Below are 26074 nucleotides of genomic sequence, written 5' to 3'. Positions count from 1 at the left end.
AAGGGGGAAGCAGGGAGCGGCGAGGAAGCAGGAGGGAGAACCGGATCCCCAACAGATTTAGTAGGATATGAGATCTACTGGCTTGACAGTATAGAATATTCCTGTTACCAAGAGGGACCTTTGAAACCAGCCCACGTGGAGACAAACACTAAAATTTGAAGGTACTGCTATGTCATAAGTGGGCCAGTCTTCCCTTCTTTCCTTCTAGCAAGGAAAAGGGGGCGTTACATTGATAATACTGTGGCAAATGATCGTTCTCTCTTTCGACCAACCCCCAATCATCTTCTCTTAAGATCTAGCAATTTAAGTTAAAGTGATAGTAATAGCTTTAGACAGCCCTTCGCTGGTTACTTCACTTAATTCTTGTACTCTGTGATGTAAATGCTATCATAACCTCCGTTTTCAGAGAAACTGAGGCCCGTGAGGCACCGGAGCTTGTTCAAAGTCCCAAAGCCCTAAGCGAGAGACTGGGGCGGGACTTGGATCCAGGAACTTCACCGCAAAGCCTGTCATTTTATTGTTTTTATTTATTATTATTTTTTTATTATTATTTTTTTTAATTTTTTTTTTAACGTTTTTTCATTTTTGAGACAGAGAGAAAGCATGAATGGGGGAAGGTCAGAGAGAGAGGGAGACACAGAATCTGAAACAGGCTCCAGGCTCCGAGCTGTCAGCACAGAGCCCGACGCGGGGCTCGAACTCACGGACCGTGAGATCATGACCCGAGCCAAAGTCGGACGCCCACCCGACTGAGCCACCCAGGCGCCCCCAGCCTGTCGTTTTAATGACTACGTCATGTGACCTGATGATCCGTAGGATGGTTACAAGAGATCTTTACTAAACTCGCTTCCCAATCTTTTGTTCCAACTTCAAGGCCGTCTTAATGGAGGCAAGGCTTCCTCCGAGGCCCAGCGCAATCACTGGCTTTCAGAGGCAGCTGCGACCTGTTGCCGTCCTTGCCTCCATCGTGAGACCCTCAGAGACCACTGGCTAAGCAACCAGCAGGGGACAGCCTGCTACATGGATTTCCTATAAAAGTTGAAGGACTACTTGTCCCAGCTCCCCACACGGCCCTCCCTGCCGTTAGTTATGATTTTCACAAAGAGTTTGGAGCAGTTCTCTTTTAGCCCCCCTGGTGTCCAGTTAAGGTGGCAATGAGACAATTTCAGGAGCCACTGTTCTCTGGGGCCTGTTCCAGGAGGCCATAAGCTAGAGAGGGCGGCAAGAAGGTGGTCAGCTGGAGGCTTCGGTGACTTTCCTACCTGCCCTACAGGACGTAGGCTTGGAGGTTCGAATCAGCAGTTACCTGTAGATGCCGTGCCTTCGTGGGCACACACGTCTAATTGTATTTCTTTCAGGCGATTCCTCAAATCACGACCCTGGCATGGTACACCACCCTGGTGCCCTTGCTCCTGGTGCTGGGCATCACGGCCATCAAAGACCTGGTGGACGACGTGGTAAGGATTTCTGGGGCAACTTTCTCCTCCCTGCTGTGAGCTTATTTTAGTTTGGCGTTAATATCTCATGTTTGGAGAATATTCAAATAACCTTTCCCCTCCTCTCTTCTAAAGGCTCGCCATAAAATGGATAATGAAATCAACAATAGGACGTGTGAAGTCATTAAGGACGGCAGGTACTGTGTCTTCCTTAACTTAGTTACAAGAACAGAACGGATAAGTATGTCTAGAAACATACTCAGAGATAACCATTCCAAACTTGGAAGGCTTTTGGCATAGCAGCCTTTTCGTTGTATGAGTCTCTCTTAACTTACTAAGACTTGGTACCCTCCTTGTGACCCAGGGGCTGCAGCCAAACTGGGTTGTGGGCACTCGTCCTTTGAGCCCCGTGGCATCAGCACTCGTGTGTTTTCATGGCTCCTTCAGCCTAGAGCTCCCATCTCTGCTGTTCCCAACTTAGGTGTTCGGGACTTTGCTCGAATGTCTTGACCCCCCCTTTCCTGGTTCTCCCTTCACGGTGCAATCAAGACCTTGTCGCTCTCATCTTTCTTATCAGAATTATTTGTTGGGGGGCGGGGTGCCTGGGTGGCGCAGTCGGTGAAGTGTCTGACTTCAGCTCAGGTCACGATCTCACAGTCTGTGAGTTCGAGCCCCGCGTCGGGCTCTGTGCTGACAGCTCGGAGCCTGGAGCCTGCTTCGGATTCTGTGTCTCCCCCTCTTTCTCTGTTCCTCCCCTGCTTGTGCTCTATCTCTGTGTTTCTCAAAAATAAATAAATGTTAAAAAAAATTAAAAAAAAAAAAAGAGAGAGAATTATCCGTGTAGGTGTCTTCTCTTCTGTCCTGAGCTATAAGTTCCTCAAGGGGACTGTCTTGATGGTAACTGGTTGTTTTTTGTCCATCAGAGTCTCCAACACACAGAAAGGGCTCAATGAATGTTAAATAAATATTGTCCACTGTGACCGACGTGCCAACTCAGAGACCAGTAATGAGTTGTTTTTTGAGCAAGCGCCTAGAGGCAGAACCACAAAGTCAAGTGCTAAAAATAGCGACTAAGAAAATGTCGAGTCGCTATGATGTCCACCTGAAACTGTAGGGCATTGTATGTCAATTATACTTCCCTAAAAAGAAAAAAAAATAGTGATGAAGGCCCAGTTCAAAGACTTTTTTTGTGTCAACACTGAGAGAAATAAGGTGATTTGCAGGCACTGTTCCACTGTGTCTAATTTGGAGATAGACTGCGGCAGCCTATAAATCTGTTGGGATGGCTTTTTTCCCCTCCCAAATAAATGGATTCTGCTCTGAAGGGTACCTTTCGAATCACTTAGAATTGCTCTGATGAAGAGAGCAGTAGGTTCTTAGCCAGCCCGCACAACTGTGGCCATGGCTCACAACCTGGCTGACTCCACTGGTAGAGAGTAGCTCTGAGTGGCCTTGAATTTGGGGGTCAGAGTGCATATCTGATAGGGCCGCGGCTCCAGCTCCCCCTAGAGGAGGGTCAAGCCTGTGTGGGGACTTGGGCATTGTGGGGCAGGGCAGCGGGACCTCCCGAGGGGAAACCAGATGTCACAGTGGAAAGGCTCAACACAGTTGCCACTCACATCCCCAAAGAGCTGTGGCAGGAAGGTTCTTAACTTGCTCGTTTATAATTTGACACCCATTTGCCAATTCTAATTTATTACAGTTTTAGAGGTGCTGAAATGTAAACTAACTACGACTTAATTTATTGAAAGATAAGCCAAATTCTTTTTTTTAAATCCTGAGATGGAGAAGTGTGTGTTCGATTCTAATAAAATTGGTCATGCTGGGGTATAAGCGTATATTTAAAGTGTATTTTAAATGAAAAGACACTGTCTCAAAAATAAATAAAAACATTTAAAAATTTTTTTTAAAAAAGTCGGGAGGGGGGCACCTGAGTGGCTCAGTCGGTTAAGCGTCCGACTTCAGCTCAGGTCATGATCTCACAGTCTGTGAGTTCGAGCCCCGTGTCGGGCTCAGTGCTGACAGCTCAGAGCCTGGAGGCTGCTTCAGATTCTGTGTCTCCCTCTCTCTCTGCCCCTCCCCTGCTCATGCTCTGTCTCTCTCTGTCTCAAAAATAAATAAAAACATTAAAAATTTTTTTTTAATAAATGAAAAAACAAAACTGTAGTTTGAATCTCCAGGTCTCTCTTATCCATGAATTAATGGGAGGACAAACATAGTAATTGGAGTTCTGCCTCCAAAAATACTAAGTTTATTAGTTGTGATAGATTCATAATCTCTGTTATGGGTATCTTTTCTATGTGTGAAAAGTTTTCACACAGACCACTGTATTTTAAAACTTTTTAAAATGTTGATTTGTTAGACATTTAAATGGCTCTTTCCTGTGAAACTTAAGACAGAAAAATAGTCATCTGTTTAATTTTATTTTGCATTTGATCAGTGTCCTTATTAGGCTTATGAGAAAGGCAATGCGTGCTCATTGAAAAGGTAACTTAATAGGGAGGAGGCATGCTCTAAAGTTCCCTGAGGATTCCAGGTGGCCCGTGCAGGAGCCAGAATGTGTTCCTGTCCTGGGACCACCTGGGTCCCGCGTCCTGAGCAGGTGGTTGACAACCCAGAGGCCAGAGAACAGGAGGCTGGAAGCACAGGATGTGAGCAAAAATATAGGAGCCCAGTAGCTCCTTGCCACACGTTTGAGTAGCCCCATCGAGCCTTCCTGCCATGACGCCACATGGAAAGAACACATCAAAGTCATTACCATCATCACCGCTCCCTTCAGAGGATACTGTGATTCACGTGACCACTTCATGGGGTTTCATCATGAAATTGGCCGAAGTTTCAGGAAACCTTTTTTCTGTGCTCTTCACGTTTCCCCAGAAATCATTGGCTCCTAGAGAGAATAATTCCAAATCCTTTGCCAGTAACTTTTGAAAGGCCGGTAAACTCTCATTCCTTTTGACATTTAGGTTCAAGATTGCCAAGTGGAAAGAGATTCAAGTTGGAGACGTCATTCGGTTGAAAAAGAATGATTTTATTCCCGTAAGTGAAGAAGCCCCGCGTCCCTCATCTATTATCCTCCCGTCTTCCGCGGGCGCTCAGTTTGGCCCTGGGGATGTCTGTATCGTTGATGTGTCTTGTTTTGCACAGGCCGACACGCTGCTCCTGTCCAGCTCCGAGCCCAACAGCCTCTGCTACGTCGAAACAGCTGAACTGGATGGGTAAGCGGGTCTTGGCTGGGCCCGTTTTCAGGCCGACCGTTAAAGGGGCATTCGTTCCATCGAAAATTGCATCAGAAGAGGAGCCCCAAGATCTAGCCTTGCCTCTACCCCTTGCTGGCTGTCCCGCGGTGTCCCTAGCAGACCAACCCCTCTTTTTTCAATTCCGTCTGTAAAGTGGGGCTCTCAAGCCTGCCCTTCCCCCCACTTGTAGGGAGGGTTGAAAGGGATGGACACCTGAGCCCTTTGCGTACAGCTGAGCAGCGTCCAGACACGTATGAAGGACGATCACAGTAATGAATTTCCGAGAAAACAGATTTTTTAAAGTGCTTGTCAATGGACAACTCTGAGTTTTCCCTTTGTTGGTTTTGGTTAGCATAGGAGCCCTTACGGGAATCACGTTCTGTTTTTGACCAGTTTTGAATACATTCATTCATTGAGTGCCTGCTAAGTTGCATTAGCTTCATGTGTTAGCTCACTTAATCTTCTCAGCGACACGATGAGATTATTACCTTGACGTTGCCCTTGAGGAAAGTGAGACACAAGGAGGTGAAGTAGCCAGCCCGAGGTCACTTAGTAAGTGGCAGGGCTGGGACGGTGCTCGCCTGTGCTGGCTGCCCAGGTTAGTGTCTGCATCGCCCCCTCTGATACGAACACCCTTCCTCATACCCTCGATGCGCGTAACTTGTTTGTGGAGCGCTGAGATCATCTCGGTGCAACCAGGTCTGTCTTTGGTCTATAAATTAGTCAGGTGATCAGTCATACCTATAAAACAGCTATTATCCCCATGAGTGAGAGACTCGGAAGCTTTCCGAAGGTAGCAAATCCTACGTGCCGTGTCGGAACAAACAGAATGGGGAGGTCGAGGGCCACAGTCAACTTCTGAATATATGGAAACCCCCGAGTCCATCTTCGTGGAGGCTGCAGAAGGATGTCTGTCATGTGCAGACAGCATCGCCGCCCCGATGCCCAGCCTGACTCTCTGTGTCCCTGAGCACACACCTTCCCTGCTCTGTGGGTGGGACATGCCAAGTATTGGAGGGTAAGGTTCCCACCTCCTTTCCTAATTTTCTAGATAGAAGTATCTTTCAAAAATAGGGGATCCAGTTGTTCACTCTGGAAAATAATAGGTTGATAGAGTCCAGGCACTTTCCGTAACAAATACGTCTTGTAGAATCATCTTAATGTGAAGAAGCTAAATTTTTTTTAAGTGTATTTATTTTGAGAGAGAGAGAGCAAGAGAGAGGGTGCACCAGCACATGAATGGTGGAGGGGCGAGAGAGAGAGGGGGAGAGAGAATCCCAATGCGCTGAGCCTGATGTGGGGCTCAATCTCACAACCTTGAGATCATGACCTGAGCTGAAATCAAGAGTCAGAGGCTTAACCCACTGAGCCACTCAGGCACCCCTAGAAGCTAAGTTTTTAAATAGCGGTGTGGTAGTTAAGTCTAGACTGACAGTAAGAGGTTAGTAAGAAGGAGGACAGGAAGCTTGTAAATGCCTCCGTCCCATTCATAGTGCTCCACAAAAACAAACAGCAAAGGGGACCAGCATCTTCCAAGTCAGGAGTTTTTCTGTAGTTCAGGAAATAACCTCACTAAACTCCAAGTTCCAAGGCAAACTGGGCATTCGAAAATAGGAAAAGCTAATGATCTGGCTTTTGCTTCCAGGTATACCTAACGTTACTTTGCACAATTTTTCTTATGTGCCTTTTTGAGATCCTGAATTTGTTCCTTCAATTCCTTTTCTCCCTCTCCCTTTAGAGAAACCAATCTGAAGTTCAAAATGGCGCTGGAAATCACACACCAGTGTCTCCAGAGAGAAAATTCACTGGCAGCATTTGACGGTTTGTGCAGACGTGCCTTACTTTGTCTTCAAGTTTAGTTGCTCAACTCAGTCCCAATTAATTAAAACCAGAAAATCTTTCATGTGTGAAAACTTATGTGAATCATATTTTTCTGAAGGTTTCGTTGAATGTGAAGAACCCAATAACCGGCTGGATAAGTTTACAGGAACACTGTTTTGGAGAAACACAAGTTTTCCTTTGGATGCTGATAAAATTTTATTACGTGGCTGTGTAATTAGGAACACCGACTTCTGCCATGGATTGGTCATTTTTGCAGGTAATTTCAGAGTTTCTTGGGAAATTGATGTGATACGTGCCTTTAAGATTTTTTTTAACGTTTATTTTATTTTTGGGAGTGAGAAACAGAGCACGAGCAGGGGAGGGGCAGAGAGAGAGGGAGACACAGAATGCGAAGCAGGCTGCAGGCTCTGAGCTGTCAGCACAGAGCCCAATGTGGGGCTTGAACTCACAAACCGTGAGTTCATGACCTGAGCTGAAGTCGGACGCTTAACCAGGCGCCCCTGATATGTGCTTTTAAGATTCAAAGGAGGGGATTGCTCTTCTGTTCATTCTCCATCGAAATGAAAGGAAACATTGATTTTCCCAACTATTGATTGTATTGAATTTTCCATTTTTAGGTGCTGACACGAAAATAATGAAAAATAGTGGGAAAACCAGATTCAAAAGAACTAAAATTGATTACTTGATGAACTACATGGTTTATACGGTATTTATTTTCCGTTTCAGTAGATGAGAGGCTAGACTACTATCTTTTACTCTAATTTTGTTGTATGTTTTTCTTATGCAGAGAAATCTTAACCTCTGCAGGCCAGGTAGAAAAATGCGTGAGGCATTCCAAGAGAGAGAACTCTCTTACTTTTCCTCAGAAACGCCATATTCTAATCGGAGAATCCTTTTGGGAACCGAGGTTCCACTTGTAGGGTCCCCTGAATGGTTGAGTATTTTGTCAACTGGAGTGACCAGATGGAAAACCAGGGAGCCTGAGATAAGTTAGTGGGGCCGGGCTCCTGTCAACATAAGGTTGATTTTACTGCTATTAGTTTCCCACAGGGGTAGTTCTCTTAAAAGCAAACTTTCCTCCCCAGCATGTAGTGTACAAGTCTAAATATAAGGCAAGGCTAAATATAAAGTGTGTTGAGGGCCCCCAAGACCACCCCCAGGTTTGGTGATTCACTGGAAGGACTCACAGAATAAAACATCTAGTTGCCCTCATAGCTATGACTTATTGTGACTTATTTACAAAGCAAGATCAGCAAAGGCAAAAGGCTCATGAGGCAAAGTCTGGAGGAAGCCAGTGCAAGCTTCCAAGAGTCTTCTCCCAGTAGGGTCACATGGCAAGACACCCTCCATTTCCCTAACAACAACTTGTGACAGCCCATGTGAAATGTTGTCTCTACCAGGGAAGCTCATTGGAGACTCAGTGCCTGGGGTTTTATTGGGATCTGGTCACACAGGCCCCATCTGCCAGGGATGTACCAAAATTCCAGATTCCCTGAAGGAATGTAGGGGATCAGCATAAACCATATTGTTTTACACGAACAGGCACCATGAGCCGTTCTTATCAGGGAATAAGAAATAAGGAGAGGAAGGGGGAGGAAGAGAGGAAACCCTTCCAAAATCTAAGTTCCTAGATGCCGGCCAAAGGCCAACCTTGCAAGCAGGACAGCGTCTCAGGCCCAGCCCCAAGATGTTGGGCAGTGCTCCAATTTCCCAGTGAGAATTAATTTTTTTCCCAAGTATTTAGCTTAATTTGAATGCGTAAGTTTTTAGAGACGTCAAATACTTACCATACTTTAATTACATACACACATTTAAAGTCGTATAAAAGTAATACATTAAAGAAACAGCTCTTTTTTTCTCTCATCTCCCATTTCGTGAAAACTTTTCATGTGCATCTTCCGTGTCATTGTCCCGGTTATGGCCAGAGTACTCACGACGAGTTCCTCTCTCATCCTGAGCCCTGTGGTTTTGAGATATAGCACTTTTGGAATCTGTGGCCAGAAATTTCAATCTGTCCTTGGAAATCGTCTTCCTACCACAATTATCCGAATACCACTGGGATGGTCGACTTTTGCATTCATCCCAGAAGTATATACTTGTCATTTCCGTAACAGAATACTCACTGTACCGCTTCAGAAATGGTCTAAACCTTAAGTGGTAATGAAGTCTTCAGGGATAATTACCTGAATCGGGGTGAAATTCCCTTATGTTCTCTTTTAAAAAGTTATTTCCATCAACTATGTTCTATAAACGTCCCAGTTCAGCGTTATCTGAAATTATGTCATCCTAAGGTATCTTCCCCCAACAGTATGGTATTATTCAAAGTAAAAGTAATTGATAGGAAGCCCGGTAATGTGAGAATGTTTAAGGATTTGAATACAAGACACCGACCTTCTCTTTCGAACAATAGTTTTGGGAAGAAAACTGCACCTATATGTATTATGTAGGCTAAATCAACCAACCGTAGAACTCAAATAGGCTTTCAAAGCCTTCGTAGGCGCTGTTTTTCCTTTAAGTGTGTTGTGTGTACAGACTACTAAGTTATCATAAATGTGCTGGAGTATTGAGTGAGGTTAATTAGCATCTATGAGATTCTGGGGGTTGGGGGTTGGCGATCCATCTTCCAAATACACTTCAGTGTGTTATGTCTTCCAGATCTTTGTTGTTCTCATTCTGCTTTCTGCTGGTCTGGCCATCGGCCATGCTTACTGGGAAGCTCAAGTTGGCAATTATTCTTGGTACCTCTATGATGGAGAAGACTTTACACCCTCCTACCGTGGATTCCTGAATTTCTGGGGCTACATCATTGTTCTAAACACCATGGTGCCCATCTCTCTCTATGTCAGGTAAGGCTGTCCTCTCTTCGGACTTTTGCTTTAAGGAAGAATGCAGTACATTTTCCCAACTTTGCCCCTTCATCTCTATCAATAAATGTTTCAAAGGCCATACGGAACAAGTAAGAAAATAGCTTCATTTCAGAATTGGGGGTAATATAGGGCGAGGAAATTAACTTTGGAGTGTCTGTTCTGTGCCAGGCACAGCACTTTGTATCTTGACCACTTTATAGATAAAGACAACCAGGGTTCAGAAGTCACTCACTTGGTAAGATTGCTTCTCAGTGGACTCAAAGCCCAGGCTTCAGAAAGGGCCTTGGGAGAAAGCTGGAGATTTAGACTGACATGGGAAAACTTAGTTGTTTTTCTTTTTAGGAGGCTTCCTAATCTCCTCTCTGTGTCTTCCTTATTACCACCTGGTACATCCATTGCCTGTAAAACGCTTGCTGGGAATGCCTCTCTCCCTGCCCTCATTCAGCCTCTCAAAATGTTCTGTTTCTTATCTTAATCTGAACCATAATAAAGGAGTCAGGGTCATATCTGTGACAAACAGTGATCACCTTGCTGAGTGAGATTTCTTCTTCTTCTTCTTCTTCTTTTTTTTTTTTTTTTTACTTTTTTCTTTCTTTACTGTCAAAGTTCGCTGTCAGTCATCGATTGGATTTTAGACCATTGGAAGAGGAGTTGTGCCTTGGAATATCCCCAGCAGCCAGAGTCTACCTTGACCTCCAATTAAGTAACAGCCCAGAGACATACAGGATCACATACACTTCTGTAATTAGGAGCACTTAGCTTATTTTAATTTTATTACATGTGCATTTGTTTTATTTTTAATCTTATTACATGTCGTTAACATTGCTCGTTCACTAGTAAGTAGAGCCCTGGGGAGCCATGTGTTTGCAGTCGCTTTAAAAAAGGAGAAACAACCACAGAAACCTGAGATAAGATTTACCTTTGTGGAGGGAGCTATTAAACAGATTATTTTGTCTAAAACCATGAATGCATGTTATAAAATAAACTGTGTATGTCGTTTTTGGTTTTAGAAAGTCATGTCATGTAACTAACATGGTTTCCTTCTTTCTCTTAGAAATAAAGGTCCTTCTATAGCACAAGGTGGATCAGGTCGTTCTGCTTTGTTTTCCACCCTTTGTTTCCATTTCATTCAGGATAAACTCATTATGGAGGCCACACTGTGACCCACGAGGCCCAGCATGGTCTTGTGCTGTTCATCCCGTCGTTCCTACAACCTCTTATACATCCACCTCCTCCTTGGTCTCCCCCAACTTTAGCCTCCCTGATAGTCCTCACGGGTGCCAGTACCTGCCACAGAGCCTTTGCACCTGCTCTGGTCTCTGTCTGGAACGTTCTTCCCTCTTATCTACATAGTTGCTCTTTCATTTGCTTCAGGTCTCTGCTCAAACACCACTCCGTCTTAAATATCACGCTATCCCTTATTCTGTTCTCACCCTGCTTTGATTTTCTGGGGGGGATTTTCACCACATGATAGAGGTACAGGTTTGTGGATTTGTCCCCATTGGAAGGCAGAGGTTTTGTTGGGTTTGTTTCCCTGGGGAGCCCCCCCCCCCCCGTACCTAGAATGCTGTCTGTACATAGTAGGCACTCAGGAAATATTAGCAGGGGAAGGGAGGGAGTTCTTTTTCCACCTCTTTAACTTATTAGAAAGACATCTTTTGCCCAGTTAACAGTTGCTGGATATGTAAACAGCTTCCTTCTAACTGAGATATATTTAATCCTTTAGAGTTTTCAAATTGTGATGATTCCTTTAGACTTTCTTATTTGGGACAGTCTATAACTTCATAAGATTTTAGGGGGAGAAAACACTATGTTTTTTCAAGGTGTGGAATCACAACGTAGGGGTCATTTGCCAAAAGCACACCGATTCTGTAACCTAGTGGAACCTCATCGACAACCGGGGGCAGAGGTAGACATGGGAATGACGGGGACAGGGGTGAACACGGCCATTGCAGGTGTCCCGAGTGTGATGGGAATGAGAGAAAAGAGAGTAGAGATTGCCACATCGTCACCGTGCCCCTGGTCCCACAGGGCTGTGTTCTGAGCGTGGGGTGCTGTGGCCAGATGTTGTCAGGAATGAGTGGGAAGGCGCACCAAACGAGGTGCGTTGACCCTGAAGCTCGAGAAGGAGGTGCCTGGTCGGGAGAACCCAGAGGCTTGGCCCACGGGCCACCACGTGGCTTGTCTCTTGGCAGATGAGCGGCTCGCCGTGGTGCGCACAAGTCGAGACAAAGCTCGCCGCCTGCCTCTCGTGTCGGAGAGCACCGTCCACGCTAATGTGTTGTCTTGCCTTCCTAGCGTGGAGGTGATCCGTCTGGGACAGAGTTACTTCATAAACTGGGACCTGCAGATGTACTATCCTGAGAAGGACACGCCCGCCAAGGCGAGAACCACCACGCTGAATGAGCAGCTTGGGCAGATCCATTACATCTTCTCTGATAAGACAGGGACGCTCACGCAAAACATCATGACTTTTAAGAAGTGCTGCATCAATGGGCAAATATATGGTGAGTGGAAGCCATCGCTCCATCCCTGAGCACGCGTGACCAGCACCTGCCGTCCCAGAATTGCTGGTGCCGTCCGGGCGCACGGCCCCGGTTGGCCACTTGGGGCCGAGTCCTCAAGTGGCTTCGCTGGCGGCACTGGGAACGCACGCGTGGGAGAGGTCAGAGGTCAGAAACAGGCACACACTCCTCAAGAAATCAGACACAAAATTACCATGTGATCTGGCTTCGGAGGGGATCCCGAAAACACCAAAAGCAGGGACCGGAAGAGATCTTCGCACAACTACGGTCATACGAGCATTATTCACAGTAGCTAAAGTATGGAAGCAACCCAAGTGTGAGTCAGTGGATGAGCGGATAAACGAAACGTGGTCCCACATACAACGGAACCTGGTGTAGCCTTAAAAAGGAAACCATTCTGGGGCGCCTGCTTGGCTCGGTCAGTTGAGCGTCCGACTTCGGCTCAGGTCAAGATGTCACGGCTCACGGGTTTGAGTGCCATCAGCACAGAGCCCGCTTCGGATGCTCTGTCCCTCTCACCCTCTGACCACCACCCCCCCCCCCCCCACTCATGCTCTGTCTCTCACTCTCTAAAAAATAAACCTTTTTAAAAAATTATTAATACAGTGTTTTACATTCTTTCGCCACAGTACTTAAAAAAATTTTTTTTTTAATGTTTATTTTTGAGAGAGCGTGAGCAGGGTAGGAGCAGAGAGAGAAGGAGACACAAAATCCAAAGCAGGCTCCAGGCTCTGAGCCGTCAGCACAGAGCCCGACACGGGGCTCGAACTCACGGACCACGAGATCACGATCGAAGCCAAAGTCGGACGCTTAACTGACTGAGTCACCCAGGCGCCCCTGAAAAATAGACATTTGAAAACAAATTTTTTTTAAGAAAGGAAAACACTCTGACACACGCTGTAGTGTGGATAAACCTTGAGGACCCAGTGCTCAGTGAAATAAGCCAGTCACACAAGGGCGCAGTTAGTGTGATTCCACTTATATGAGGCCTTAGAACAGTCAAATTTATAGAGACAGGAAGTAGAATGGGTGGTTGCCAGGGGCCAGGGGCAAGAGAGGATGCAAAGTTATTGTTTAATGAGTACAGAGTTGCAACTTTACCAGATGAAACAGCTATGGAGTGATTGTATCTAGTGTCACTGAACTACAGACTTCAAAATGGCTAAGGTCTGGGGCGCCTGGGTGGCTCAGTCGATTGAGCGACCGACTTCGGCTCAGGTCATGATCTCGCGGTTCGTGAGTTCGAGCCCCGCGTCGAGCTCTGTGCTGACGGCTCGGAGCCTGGAGCCCGCTTCGGATTCTGTGTCTCCCTGTCTCTCTGCCCCTTCCCCGCTCATGCTCTGTCTCTCTCTGTCTCAGAAATAAATAAACAACTAAAACAAAAATGGCTAAGGTCAGGGTGCCTGGGTGGCTTAGTTGGTTAAGCATCCAACTCTTGATCTCAGCTCAGGTCATGATCTCAAAGTTCGTGAGATCAAGCCCTGCGTCGGGCTCTGTGCTGGCAGCATGGAGCCTGCTTGGGCTTCTCTCTTTCCCTCTCTCTTTCTGCCCCTCCCCTGCTCGCAGACTGACTCTCTCTCTCTCTCTCTCTCTCAAAATAAATAAACTTAAAAAAGATGGTTAGGGTGATAAATTTTATGTTATATGTATGTTACCCGATTATTTTGAAAAAGGTGATTTCCATTCTAATATTCTGAAACATGCTGTATATTAACAAAAATATTCAGGCTAATACTGTATTCAATTCGAATGCTCTAACTTTTAAATAAAGACTTAATACAATTTTTTAATAACTACAGGAACACTGTGCTTTCTCCTTGTAGAAAACTATACTATGAATATGTTTTCACAGAAGGGGCATCTCAGATGTGGGAGCCCATGAAGAAGGTGGGACACTGGGGAATTAAGGAAGTGGTTCTCACGTACATGGTGACAGTCCCTTTCTAGCTGGGGGATAGATAAAGCACTTCAGAGGACAGGGGTCTGGCCCCAGAGGAGGATGCGGTATGGAACAAGAGAAGCACCAGTGTGTGAACCTCTAGACCAGGGGTCTGCAAACTCCTTCTGTAGAGAGCCCAATAGGAAATATTCTAGCCATTGCAAGCCAAAGGTGGTTCGTATCAGACTTTCTTCTTTGTTATGTTCTGTTTGGTTTTTACAACTCTTGAAAAATGTGAAAATCATTCTAAACTTGAAAGCTGTCCCCAATAGGCCGGGGCCCTTAGAACCAAAGCAAGGGGAGGAGGAGGGACCTCTGCACACAGGGGAAGACTCCATTTACCTTGTCCTGTTTGTTTCTCAGGAGACCATCGGGACGCTTCTCAAAACAATCACAGCAAGACAGAGGTGAGTCCTTTAACTGAAGGGAGGGTTTGGGGGTGTATTAGTTGCCTATGGCTGCTGTAATGAACTACCATAAAAAGGGTGGCTTAGAACAACAGAAATTCTACAGCTATTCTAGAAACGGAACAGAAATTCTACAACAGCTCTGGAGACTAGAAGTCTGAAATGAAGGTATCAGCAGGGCCATGCTCACTCTGAGGTTCTAGGGAAGAATCTGCCCTGGCCTCTTCCTAGCTTCTGGTGCTTGCCTGCAACCCTTGGCGTTCCTTGGCTTACAGACCCAACACTTAGATGTCTGCTTCCATTGTCACATGGTGCTCTCCCTGGGTATCCGTGTGTCTGTGTCCAGATTTCCCTCCTCTTATAAAGACACCAGACATTGGATTAGTGCCCCCCATCCTCCAGTGTGACCTCATCTTAACTTGATGATATCTCCAAAGACCTTATTTCCAAATAAGGTCATAGTCACAGCCACCGGGAGTTGGGATTTCAACATATCTTTGGGGGGTGGAGGGAACACAATTCAACCCACAACAGGATGTCTCTTTGTTTTAAGACAAGGGTGAGCCTCTTGACACATTAAAAAGTACGTTATAATCCTAAGAAAATTTTTCCATAAAGACTTGGCTTCCAAGAGAAGCTTCTATCATTTGCTAAGCCCACACTGTTATTTTTAAAATCACATTTGCTCGTCCTCCCCCACCTCTTTCAGCAAGTGGATTTCAGCTGGAACACGTTTGCTGACGGGAAGCTTGCGTTTTACGACCACTATCTTATCGAGCAAATCCAGTCGGGGAAAGAGTCGGAAGTTCGGCAGTTTTTCTTCTTGCTTGCAGTCTGCCACACGGTCATGGTGGACAGAATTGATGGTGAGTGTTTCCCTGGCATCTCAGACACGGGGGCCCAGGTTTTTAGTTTCCAGGTAACTCGTGCCCGGCGCCCAAATGCACGTTGAGTAGTATGCACGACACGTCTGGGTGAGCACCCACCCTGATGGTCTACGAGGCAGCAAAGCGTGAGACAAGCCCCCAGTCTATGAAAATGCACATCTTCTTCGCAGGGATAGCTCCCAATGCGTTTATCACTTTGCAAGTGAAATCTTATCATTAAAAGAAACGACTGACTCTTGCATTATGCGAGAAGAATCACAATCTTCCCGCCCTGTTATTACTTGACATTTATTGAGCGTGAAGAGTCAAGTCTTATCTGGATCGTGGCTGGACTTCGAACTTGAACAATCTTTACTGCAAAATAATTTCAGAGAGAATTTATTTTCTAGATTCAGATATGTTTGGGGTTTGAAATAATACCCGCCAGAGCCTCGGCTTCCTTAAGGTGCCTTTTTCATCGGAAGGAGCATAATTAACGTGTATTTTCATGGGAACCAGCAAAGCTGACGTGTAGATTCTTTTTTTAAAAAAATGTTTATTTATATATTTTGAGAGACACAGAGAGTGAGCAAGGGAGGGGCAGAGAGAGAGGGAGAGGGAGAATCCCAAGCAGGCTCCGTGCTAGCAGCATGGAGCCCGATGTGGGGCTTGATCTCACGAATCGTGAGATCATGACCTGAGCCGAAATCGAGAGTTGGACGCTTAACCGACTGAGCCACCCAGGCGCCCCTCCTTTGCAGAGTTCTTAAACGCAGCTCGTGCCAGCTTTGTTATAGCGAATTTGTCCAATGTCAGTGAAAGCCATTTTTTCACATATGGACATTACACTAAGTTACACACCTGTGCGTTATAGAAAGAGGAAATGGAACCCTTTTGGCATTTCTGCAGGGAAGCGCAGGCTGCCTGCCCCTCCTGCACTTGAGTGAGTGCAGCACAGGAAGGTGTCTTTCTGTTTTCTGACCCTGAGCTTTTGTGTGTGGCAAGTACGAAATCTCCAGAGGGGGGATACGCAGAAAAACTGAATGTGTAAAACCTCTATGTGCTATCTTTCAGCAAATTTCAAAGAAATCCATTTCAAGCATGGGCATAATGGTCCAATAAAGCAAGATGACAGCGGAATTCAAATTGGGGCAGATACGTGGAAGGTTATTAGCAGCCAAAGTGGAGGAAGACAGACATGGCAGGTCATGAATAACTCATGTAGAGGTCAAAGTCTGTTTTCTAGACAACCACGTTTTACTGATACAGTAAGAATCAAGTATGATCTTTCTGAGCAACTTGGTTATTTTAGGTCTTGACTCATTAGTGAAATTATTCATCCTTTTGTGTATGTGTGTGGGGGGGTGGCATTTTGAGAGCTAACCAGCCAACCTGGGCAAATATAATTCTATGGTCTCTATTTTCTCTTCTTTTCACTGGGATATTATGGGAAGAGCCCTGTTCGGCTGGAGATGGGCCAGCCCAGCTTTGGTTCCTACCGGAGCACCCAGTGTAGACCAGGATCTTCGGTCCAAGCATCAACTTCCTCAGTGTTGCGAGCAGAAGGTTGGAATTCACGGTTCCTTTCAACCTCACATTGTGCTTGTGTCTGTCCCTCTGTCTGCTGAGGCAGAGAATTGTACCTCCTGAGGAAACTTCTCTCTCTCACACAGCATGTGATGGGCCATTGCTCTAGCCACTATGAATGGAGAACAGCTTGATCTCTAGTGGCAGGAGGTTAAAAGAGAAATTGGTTTTGATTGGTCTTTACCTTGGGAACCCCTCCTCCAGGTTTGATAGATAAGGACATTCAGACCCAGAAGGCACAAGGACCTGTGTGACTCAGACAGCAGGTCAGAATCCCTTCTGGTGGGATCCCTTTGCAATCCCTGGGGTGGGGCGCCTTGCTCCTGTGTTTTCTCTCTCTTTGTAAGACTAACGGAGACTGGTCAGTCTTTTATTACGCATAACATCGACAGGAGAAGGGAGGAAATCCTTTCATATCTGTTGCCATACACATCTGCCTAGTTGAGCAGACAGTGTGTGTGGCCCGAGTGTTGAGTCCCCGTGGAGGCCCATGGGGGCAAAGTATGGAGAGGAGACATCGGGTTTCTGTTGAATTTCCACAATTGTAATGAATTTCCACAACTCAGTAGCTGAAGACACCCATTCTTTAGCTCATAGTTCCCTAGGTCAGAAGCCTGGGCACGCATGACAGGGTTCTCTGTGCAAGATCTCCCCAAAATCAAGGTCGGTCACGTTCTCATCTGGAGCTCGGGGTCCTCCTCCAAGCTCACGTGGGAGCGCAGGATTCGGTTCTCCGCAGCTGAAGGACGGAGGCCTCCCTTCTTCCTGGCCACGTGGCCCCCTCCATCTTCAAAGCCAGCAAGAGAGAATCCCTCTTCCGTGGAACCCCTTATATGCTTTGAAGCTCTCTCCCTAGGAAAAGCCCTGTGTCTTTAAGGACTCACCTAATTAGGTTGGGAACACTCAGATAATCACCCTATCTTGAGGTCAACTGATTTGGGCCTTCATTACATCTGCAAGATCCCTTCCCAACAGTACCTAGACTAGCATTTTGAATAACTGGAAGGAGGTGCTGTTATACTGGGGGTGAGGGGTGGGGGGAGGGAAGGGTCCTTGGAGCCCTCTTTGATTCCTACCTCCTGCAGAGGCTGTGTGAGAGCAGGGTGTGGAAGGCTTGGGGACCTCTTCTTCACCTGCAGGTCATTAAGGCAGGATGTGCTGTGATTAGAGGTGGCGTTTGAGGAGGCGGGAGCCTGGAGACACAGGAGACTGGGTTGGAAGCTGAGGGTCTGGATTATGGTGGGGTCTTTGGGAAGGATGAGGAAGCCATAGATGGAGGGGTGGGGAGGGCATTCAGCGCGTGACTTGAAGGGGGTGAGATTGTTGAGGGGAAGGAGTGGTCTGAGAGGTAACTTGTTTCAGGGCAGGTGACCAGGGGGTGGGCTCGTATCTGCCAGAGGAAGCTACGGTGTCAGAATCACCAGAGACGGGATTTGCGGTTTGAGCATCTTTTTTCATTGGCGCCCTTTTCCTGCTCCGCAAATTAGTTTATGAAAGAAAACAATGCCTCTCTGGTTGCCTCTGAGTGTAAAGTAAATAAAAGAGTTCTCGCCAGAAATGACTGCAGAGGATTATTTTTTAGTCCTGGTTTCTTCCTGCAAACATCAAGTTGGAGTTTGGACCAGCTCTCTCAATTTCTTCCTGTCTCCATTAGCCTGCAATTCTGTGACTCTATTACTCGAACCAAGTGGAAGGGCTTTTTGTGTGTTTTTTTTGGTCATGATAACAATATCAGTGTTTGCTCCAGATATGATTGTCTCAGTCATGGGAACTTTACCACCTTTTATCATTTCGTTGCTCTTTTTCTGTTGGAAGTAAGCTTGCCGTCAGCATGACGCGGGGAGATCACTGTGCCAGCTACACTTGCTGAAGTGGTTGTGTCCCCACTGCTGCTTGTTCAGCTCCCGTTAAGTATTTTGCCCTCCCGGGGCTCCTGGGCAGCTCAGTCGGTTGAGCGTCCTACTCTTGATTTCGGCTCAGGTCGTGGTCTCGAGCTCATGGGATCGAGCCCTGAGTTGGAGCCTTCTTGGGACTCTCCCTCTCAGCCTTTCCTCCACTTGCACTCTCTCCCTCCCTCCCTCCCTCCCTCCCTCCCTCTCTCTCTCTCTCTCTCAAAATAAAGATTAAAAAAATAGTTTGCCCTCTGGCAGCTGTGTGTGCTTGAGGAAATGGATGGATGTGGCGTGTACATTCGTAACTTCTGATGTATGACTTTCTGGGTGAGCAGAAAACAACCTAAAGTGTCCTCTTTAATTACTAATTGGGAATTGATTGATACTGACTTGGAGTGAGCCATCTGAGCAGACGTGCGGGGGTACAGCCCTCCCTATAGCTGATTCCCCCAGGAGCATCCTCTCCTGTGTAGCCTGATGTTTTCAAAAGCTGCCCATCCATCCATGGTCTGCATCCTGCTCAAACCATGGTGGAAAAGGAAATGCCTTTTTTCTGTAAACATTCACCTGACCATGGAAGTACTTTTCCTTCTGCTTTGAAGCAGAATAACGAAAGTAGAAAAACGGAAGATCTTTTTCAACTTTTTACTGGAGTACAACAGGTGCACGGAGCCCAGCTTGTAGCTCAGGAGGTTTTCACAAACTGAATCCTCCCGTGTCACGAGCACCCAGATTTAAAAAAACCGACAGTTATGAATCCCCCAGAAGTCCCCTGGTGTTCCCTTCCAGTCATTGCCCCTCGAGGGGCACTAGTCCTGACCTGGAATAGCACAGGGACGCTTCGTCGGTTTCGTGGTCTGTATAGATGGAATCACGCAGTGTGGACTTGCGTGTCTGGCTTCTTTCACTCAACATTGTGACATTTATTCCAGTTGTTGAAGCGTCCTTGTGAAGAGAAGGCAGCTTCCCATTAATTGACTTTAAATTTTTTTTTTTTTTTAACGTTTATTTATTTTTGAGACAGAGAGAGACAGAGCATGAACGGGGAGGGTCAGAGAGAGGGAGACACAGAATCTGAAACAGGCTCCAGGCTCTGAGCTGTCAGCACAGAGCCCGACGCGGGGCTCGAACTCACGGACCGTGAGATCATGACCTGAGCCGAAGTCGGCCGCTTAACCGACTGAGCCACCCAGGCGCCCCACCCATTAATTGACTTTATTTTTTTTCAACTTTTTTTTTTTTTTTTTTTTTTTGGGACAGAGAGAGACAGAGCATGAACGGGGGAGGGGCAGAGAGAGAGGGAGACACAGAACCGGAAACAGGCTCCAGGCTCCGAGCCATCAGCCCAGAGCCTGATGCGGGGCTCGAACTCACGGACCGCGAGATCGTGACCTGGCTGAAGTCGGACGCTTAACCGACTGTGCCACCCAGGCGCCCCAAATTGACTTTAAACATCAAGAGGTTGAACAGACTGATGAATTGAGGTGTTATTTTAATATGACTATGCTGAAGAAAGTACACTCTTCCAGAGCAAAGATAAAGTATACGACCCTTTTGGAAAACAAATGACTGATATATGCCAATAGACTTGAAAAAATCAGTATTCTCTCTCTTTATGTTTTACTTACTTAAGTAATCTCTATGCCCAATGTGGGGCTCGAACTCTTGACCTCAAGATCAGGAGTCACATGCTTTTCCGACTGAGCCAGTCAGGTGCCCCCAAAATTACCAGTTTTCTTTAGCTCAGTATTATCACTCTAGGAAGCTATCCTTAGAAAACAGTCAGTCAGGGGCGCCTGGGTGGCTCAGTCGGTTAAGGGGTCGACTTCGGCTCAGGTCATGATCTCCCAGTCCGTGGGTTCGAGCCCGGCGTCGGGCCCTGTGCTGACAGCTCAGAGCCTGGAGCTTGTTTCTGATTCTGTGTCTCCCTCTCTCTGACCCTCCCCCGTTCATGCTCTGTCTCTCTCTGTCTCAAAAATAAATAAACACTAAAAAAAAAAATTAAAAAAAAGAAAACAGTCAGTCAAACCTTTATACATACACCTGCAAAATGGTCGCTACAATGTTATTTTTGAGAGCAGAAAATTGGGAAATAGCCTAAGTGCGTATAATTGGAAAAATGGGGACGTGTTTACATTCATTAAAATAATGTTTAGAAAGAATTTTTAAAGTTATGTCAACATGCTCAGAATATTGGGTCAAAATAACAAGAATGTAAACATATGATAGAAACTATTACCAAATTCGGCATTTTCGAAAAGACCGGAAAGAATGATAAGAGCATGCCAGTGGCTCTGTGTTTCCTCTGGATGGTGGCAGTCTGGGAATTTGTTTTCCTATTCCTGGACACTTGTCTTCTTTTCCTCTGGTTTATATTACTGTTTGTAATTAGAAATAAAACCATAAAGTTTGAAAAGTGTTGGGGCGCCCGGGTGGTTCATTCGGTTAAGCGTCCAACTTCTCCCCAGGTCGTGATCTCGCTGTTCATGGGTTCCAGCCCCGCATCAGGCTCTGTGCTGACAGCTCAGAGCCTGGAGCCTGCTTCACATTCTGTGTCTCCCTCTCACTCTCTTTCTGCCCCTTCCCTGCTCGCACTCTGTCTCTCTCTCTCTCTCAAAAATAAATAAACGTTAAAACAAAGAGAAAAAGAAAAGTGTTAATGTTGGCATACTCTTTAAGAATCAATGATTTGTTTTCTTGGGGATGTGTTGGGCTTTGTGAGACATCCTTGCCCCCCATGTGAGCCTCAACAGTGAGCCCTCCGTCTGGTTTTTACAGATTTTCTGGTTTTCTCTCCTGCCTCCTTTGTTAGGTCAGCTCAACTACCAGGCGGCCTCTCCTGACGAAGGCGCTCTGGTGAGCGCTGCCAGGAACTTTGGATTTGCCTTCCTCGCCAGGACCCAGAACACGATCACCATCAGTGAATTGGGGACCGAGAGGACCTACAGTGTTCTTGCCATTTTGGACTTCAACAGTGACCGGAAGCGAATGTCTATAATTGGTAGGTTTCCCTCAAGAGTGTGTCTGCGAATCGCTCATTGAGAGGTTGCCTTTTATGCATTTGATTTCATGGCACCAGAATAAAACAGGCGATGGAGGGACCACTCAGCTCCTGGGAGATTTCCATGGACTTCTTGAAACACGTTTTTTCCCTTTATTCTGCATGGGGTCCATCGCTCACGGGGACAATGGCAGTTTATCTTGAGTCTTGCAAATGTTGACATTCTTCAGCAATGTGAGCTGCGGCTGCAGGCTGCAGAACCTTCGGTGGTAACAGTGGGTGGTGGGTCCAGAACACGTGCTTTTGTTTTGTGAGGCCGTCCGAGCCTGTCTGACCTACACTTGGCGGCAGGGAAGGGAGAAGCAGCAGGACAGGGGTTCAGAGGAAAGCAAGGCTGTGCTTATGGAGCAGAAGTGAATCTCCAGGGCAGGCTGCCATTCACTGTGGCTTCCCAATATTGAAAAATTTAAGTTCACAATTAGAAACAATTTCAAATTTACAGAAAAAATGCAAAAATGGTTTAGAGAACTCTTGTATTCTCTAACTCGACTGTTGGCATTGGCCACGTGTTGTCATTTTCGTCATATACAGATTCTTGTTTCCTGAACCATCGGAGAGTAAATTACAGAGCTAAGGCTCCTTTCCCCTAAATACCTAAGTAGGTATTTCCTATGAACAACAACATTCACTTATATGTAAATACGATGATCAGAATCAGAAAATTCAGTGTGAGACAATATTATTATCTAACCTGCAGGATGTTTTCAGATTTTACCAGAAATTTTCTTTTCCCTGCCTCCCTCCCTCCCTTTCTTTCTTCCTTCCTTCTTGGTTCAAGACCCAAGATTGCATACTGCTGTAGGTGATTGTTAACTTTGGTCTGCATATGGAGAAACTGTTTTATATATATATATATATATATATATATATATATATATATATATATATATATATATAGAGAGAGAGAGAGAGAGAGAGAGAGAGAGAGAGAGAGAGAGAGAGAAATGGATCTGTCGGATATTCCCTCATGACTGAATTCAAGTTACGCATCGTTGGCAGGAAGTGTGCGTGGATTGGTGCTGTGTCCTCTTAGGTTTGATTGCTCGGAAAGTGTTCATGAGATTTCTCCACTATGAGATTGAGTTTTTCACCAAGAAAAATATACAAGTTCAACTGTCTACTGAACTCTGATTAGGCACGTTTTACTGAGTGCTTTCTGTGTGCCTAGCACTGATCTAGGCTGATTATCATGTCTGGCATTTACCTTGAACTCAAAATCAAGTTAGCTCTGAGGCACATACTATCATCAAATTATCTCACAGATCCAAAAATCCAAGAAAATGGTCACAAGGAGTCATGTTCTGATCTGAGTATTAAAGGCAATAAGCGTCCCAGGTTTATAGGTAAGAAAGATTCCTACAGCATGGACAAAGAAGGCATTATAGAAGATATTAGCACAGGGCATGGCACATAGTAGGGAATCAGTCAATATTTGCTGAGAGAATAAGTAAGGATAGGAAAAGCTGAGCTGACTACAGCATTCTTTTCATATTTATTTCACTATATTTCATTGTATGTAGATAGTGGCTTACTGACTTTGCTGAGAGGGAAGTTTTTCTAGGTGCCTTTATGATTTTAAACTAATGGTGAATTATTAGCAGAGTCACCCTTCAAATCAACTTTATAAATGTAGTTTTCTATTAACAAATCAAAGCTAACTTTATGATTTGCTTTTCCTTCTCTTACTACTAGTAAGAACCCCAGAAGGCAACATCAGGCTTTATTGCAAAGGCGCTGACACAGTGATTTATGAACGGTTACATCAGATGAATCCAACAAAACAAGAGACACAGGATGCCCTGGATGTAAGTCCCACCGTCACCCTTTCTGCCGCAGATTGCAAACTTCCTTTCTGATACTGTCTTGTGAGCTGAAATGAAAGCTCTGTGTGAACTGTTGACCCTTCTGTTGTCTTGGTGCAGTTGTGTGGAAAGAGCACCAATGTAGGAAAATGGCAGCCGTGTTCTGGTTCTGCCCCTGCTGCTGACTTCCTAGGGCATGACCATGGTGTTCTTTCCCGGCATCCCGGTTGGCAGCATCTGTAGGACGGGCCCGGGGGAATGACGGGTCTGTCTTCCAGTGACCTTGAGCAAGCCACATAACTATAGTGAGCTGTAGCCTTAGTATCTGTGTGGCCTCCAAGAATCCCACCAACCTCTTAAGGGACAACGAAGGAAAGAAAGCATATTCGTGTAGGATGGGGTGTGACAAAACAACGCGTCGGATAACTGAGTTCGACCTTTGTCAGTAAATCAGTTTGGTCTTCGTTACTTCAAATTTGTTATCGAAGGGGAATGTGAACTCAGTCCAATGATACCGCAGTTATTCAGAATGCTTCTGGAAATTTCTCTCTTGGAAATGCTTACCAATCCTCACATGGTTTTGGTTCTATTAATGATGGCAATGAAGTATGGAGGGTAGCCGTCAGACCTGGTATCCCAGTTCTGCCTCTTCGCCTGTTTTGTATCCTTGCGGGAAACAGTTGACGCCTCACTGAAGCATTAATGACCCGTGTGAAAGAGGAAGAGGGTGATTCCTACCAAAGAGAGTCCTTGCAAGGGAAAGATCTTGCCCAATTCCCAGGATTTAGTAAGTGCTTAGTAAAGGGTGATTTCTTCCCTGGGTCTGGTCGAGTTTGGGGCCAGTCAGAGGTCCTTGAGGAAGAAGCCTGTATATGTTGTTTACTTACGGGGGTCTCGTTTTAAGATTGATAGGTTGTTGGGGCGCCTGGGTGGCTTGGTCGGTTGAGCGTCCGACTTCAGCTCAGGTCACGATCTCACGGTCCTGAGTTCGAGCCCCGCGTCAGGCTCTGTGCTGACAGCTCAGAGCCTGGAGCCTGTTTCGGATTCTGTATCTCCCTCTCTCTCTGCCCCTCCCCTGTTCATGCTCTGTCTCTCTCTGTCTCAAAAATAAATAAACGTTAAAAAAATTAAAAAAAAAAAAAGATTGATAGGTTGTTGAAGCAGTTACGATAGATCATTTCTCATGAGGATATGAACACTGGCAATTTAATCAAACAGATGCAGAACCTTCCAAAGAATCTTTGAAAGCAAACACTTAGTTGGGTGATGTGTTGGAACAAGATGTGACTGAAGTACTAAAAACATTTTTACTGGCTCATATTTAAGCTGTTTCAAATAGCTTAGGGGCGCCTGGGTGGCTCAGCAGGTTAAGCGTCTGACTCTTGATTTTGGCTCACGTCATGATCTCCCAGTTCATGAGATCCAGCCCTGAGTCGGGCTCTGCGCTGATGGCATGGAGACTACTTGGGATTCTCTCTCTCCTTCTCTCTGCCTCTCACCCATTCGCACTCTCTCTCTCTCTCTCTCAGAATAAATAAACATTAAAAAAAAATAAAATAGCTTAAATCTGTTCACCATGATTAAAATTTCCAGCCACTCTTTTTCATTAAAATGTTTTACCACAGCTTTAACGGTGGCTCAGGTATTTCCGAACTGGTTTGAGGATATAATGCTTGGTTGAGAGTCCACAGTTGATTGGGCTTGTAACAGTTTGTGGGAACAAATTATAAAGTTGTCAGGCCTGTGTTTACAACATCATCACACCCCAAGGCAGCTCCCTTGTCTGTTATTTTCTGTGTGGTTACGAGAAAGAGTTTTCTTCTCTCTAGTGACTTGATTTAGAGGAAATGTATACCTTTCTCTTTAACTAACTTGGGAACTACAAATGGACCCTGAGAATACTTAAAGTGAAAAACAAAGTATTTGTTTAATCTCCTCTACAGAATGTATTTATTCAGAGTCCATTATCTTTCATGACCTCTTTTTAAACGCTCGTACTGTTTTACTTCAAAGAAAGATTTCAAACTGGATCTTGAGTTACATAAAATTAACTCGTCTTTGTTGGACGGCTGATCTTTTAAATAGATCTTTGCAAGTGAGACTCTTAGGACTCTGTGCCTTTGCTACAAGGAAATTGAAGAAAAAGAATTTGAAGAATGGAATAAAAAGTTTATGGCTGCCAGTATAGCCTCAACCAACCGGGATGAAGCTCTGGATAAAGTGTATGAGGAGATTGAAAAGGACTTAATTGTGAGTTTTAACCTTCATGACTTGCTATTCTAAACAGAACTGGACGTTTTACTAAGTTCTGTCATATTTTTAATCTCATGCTTGAAAGATAATTCTAACTTCAGCATTTCAAATTGGTACAAAGGAACTAGGTCACTTGAATTTCTTCTGTCCAGTGAGCGAGACAGAAGTTGCCACTATGAGAAAACAAAGGAAAGAAAACGTTGAGCTTCTAATCTGATTCTGGTATTTTTTATCTCGCTTAGTATAATTCATTATGATTTTTACACGATGACAAATCATATGTTTTATTACACTTGGAGAATTACTGAACTGATTTGTATCTTGTAAAACCTCGAAACAAGAAAATGATACCATTTGT

The 26074-nt window shown here is 45.3% G+C and overlaps 1 protein-coding gene across 2 annotated transcripts in view; it reads left to right on the top strand.

Annotated features, from left to right (window-relative positions):
- ATP8B1 (ATPase phospholipid transporting 8B1) overlaps nt 1-26074 on the top strand; it is a 127782-nt gene that overhangs the window by 83394 nt on the left and 18314 nt on the right. For both annotated transcript variants that reach the window (XM_019463935.2, XM_019463936.2), the window contains exons 5-18: nt 1359-1457; nt 1572-1633; nt 4403-4475; nt 4584-4654; nt 6414-6496; nt 6615-6773; nt 7135-7223; nt 9173-9363; nt 11683-11891; nt 14212-14255; nt 14965-15121; nt 21413-21601; nt 23354-23466; nt 25549-25713. In XM_019463935.2, coding sequence (XP_019319480.2) covers nt 1359-1457; nt 1572-1633; nt 4403-4475; nt 4584-4654; nt 6414-6496; nt 6615-6773; nt 7135-7223; nt 9173-9363; nt 11683-11891; nt 14212-14255; nt 14965-15121; nt 21413-21601; nt 23354-23466; nt 25549-25713 — 1704 coding nt within the window. The remainder of the gene's footprint in view (nt 1-1358; nt 1458-1571; nt 1634-4402; nt 4476-4583; nt 4655-6413; nt 6497-6614; nt 6774-7134; nt 7224-9172; nt 9364-11682; nt 11892-14211; nt 14256-14964; nt 15122-21412; nt 21602-23353; nt 23467-25548; nt 25714-26074) is intronic.

Source organism: Panthera pardus, unplaced genomic scaffold (genome assembly GCF_024362965.1).
Source record: "Panthera pardus isolate Hobbes unplaced genomic scaffold, ASM2436296v1 HiC_scaffold_15, whole genome shotgun sequence".
NCBI classification, from domain to species: domain Eukaryota; kingdom Metazoa; phylum Chordata; class Mammalia; order Carnivora; family Felidae; genus Panthera; species Panthera pardus.
This window is presented reverse-complemented; position numbering and strand designations above follow the sequence as displayed.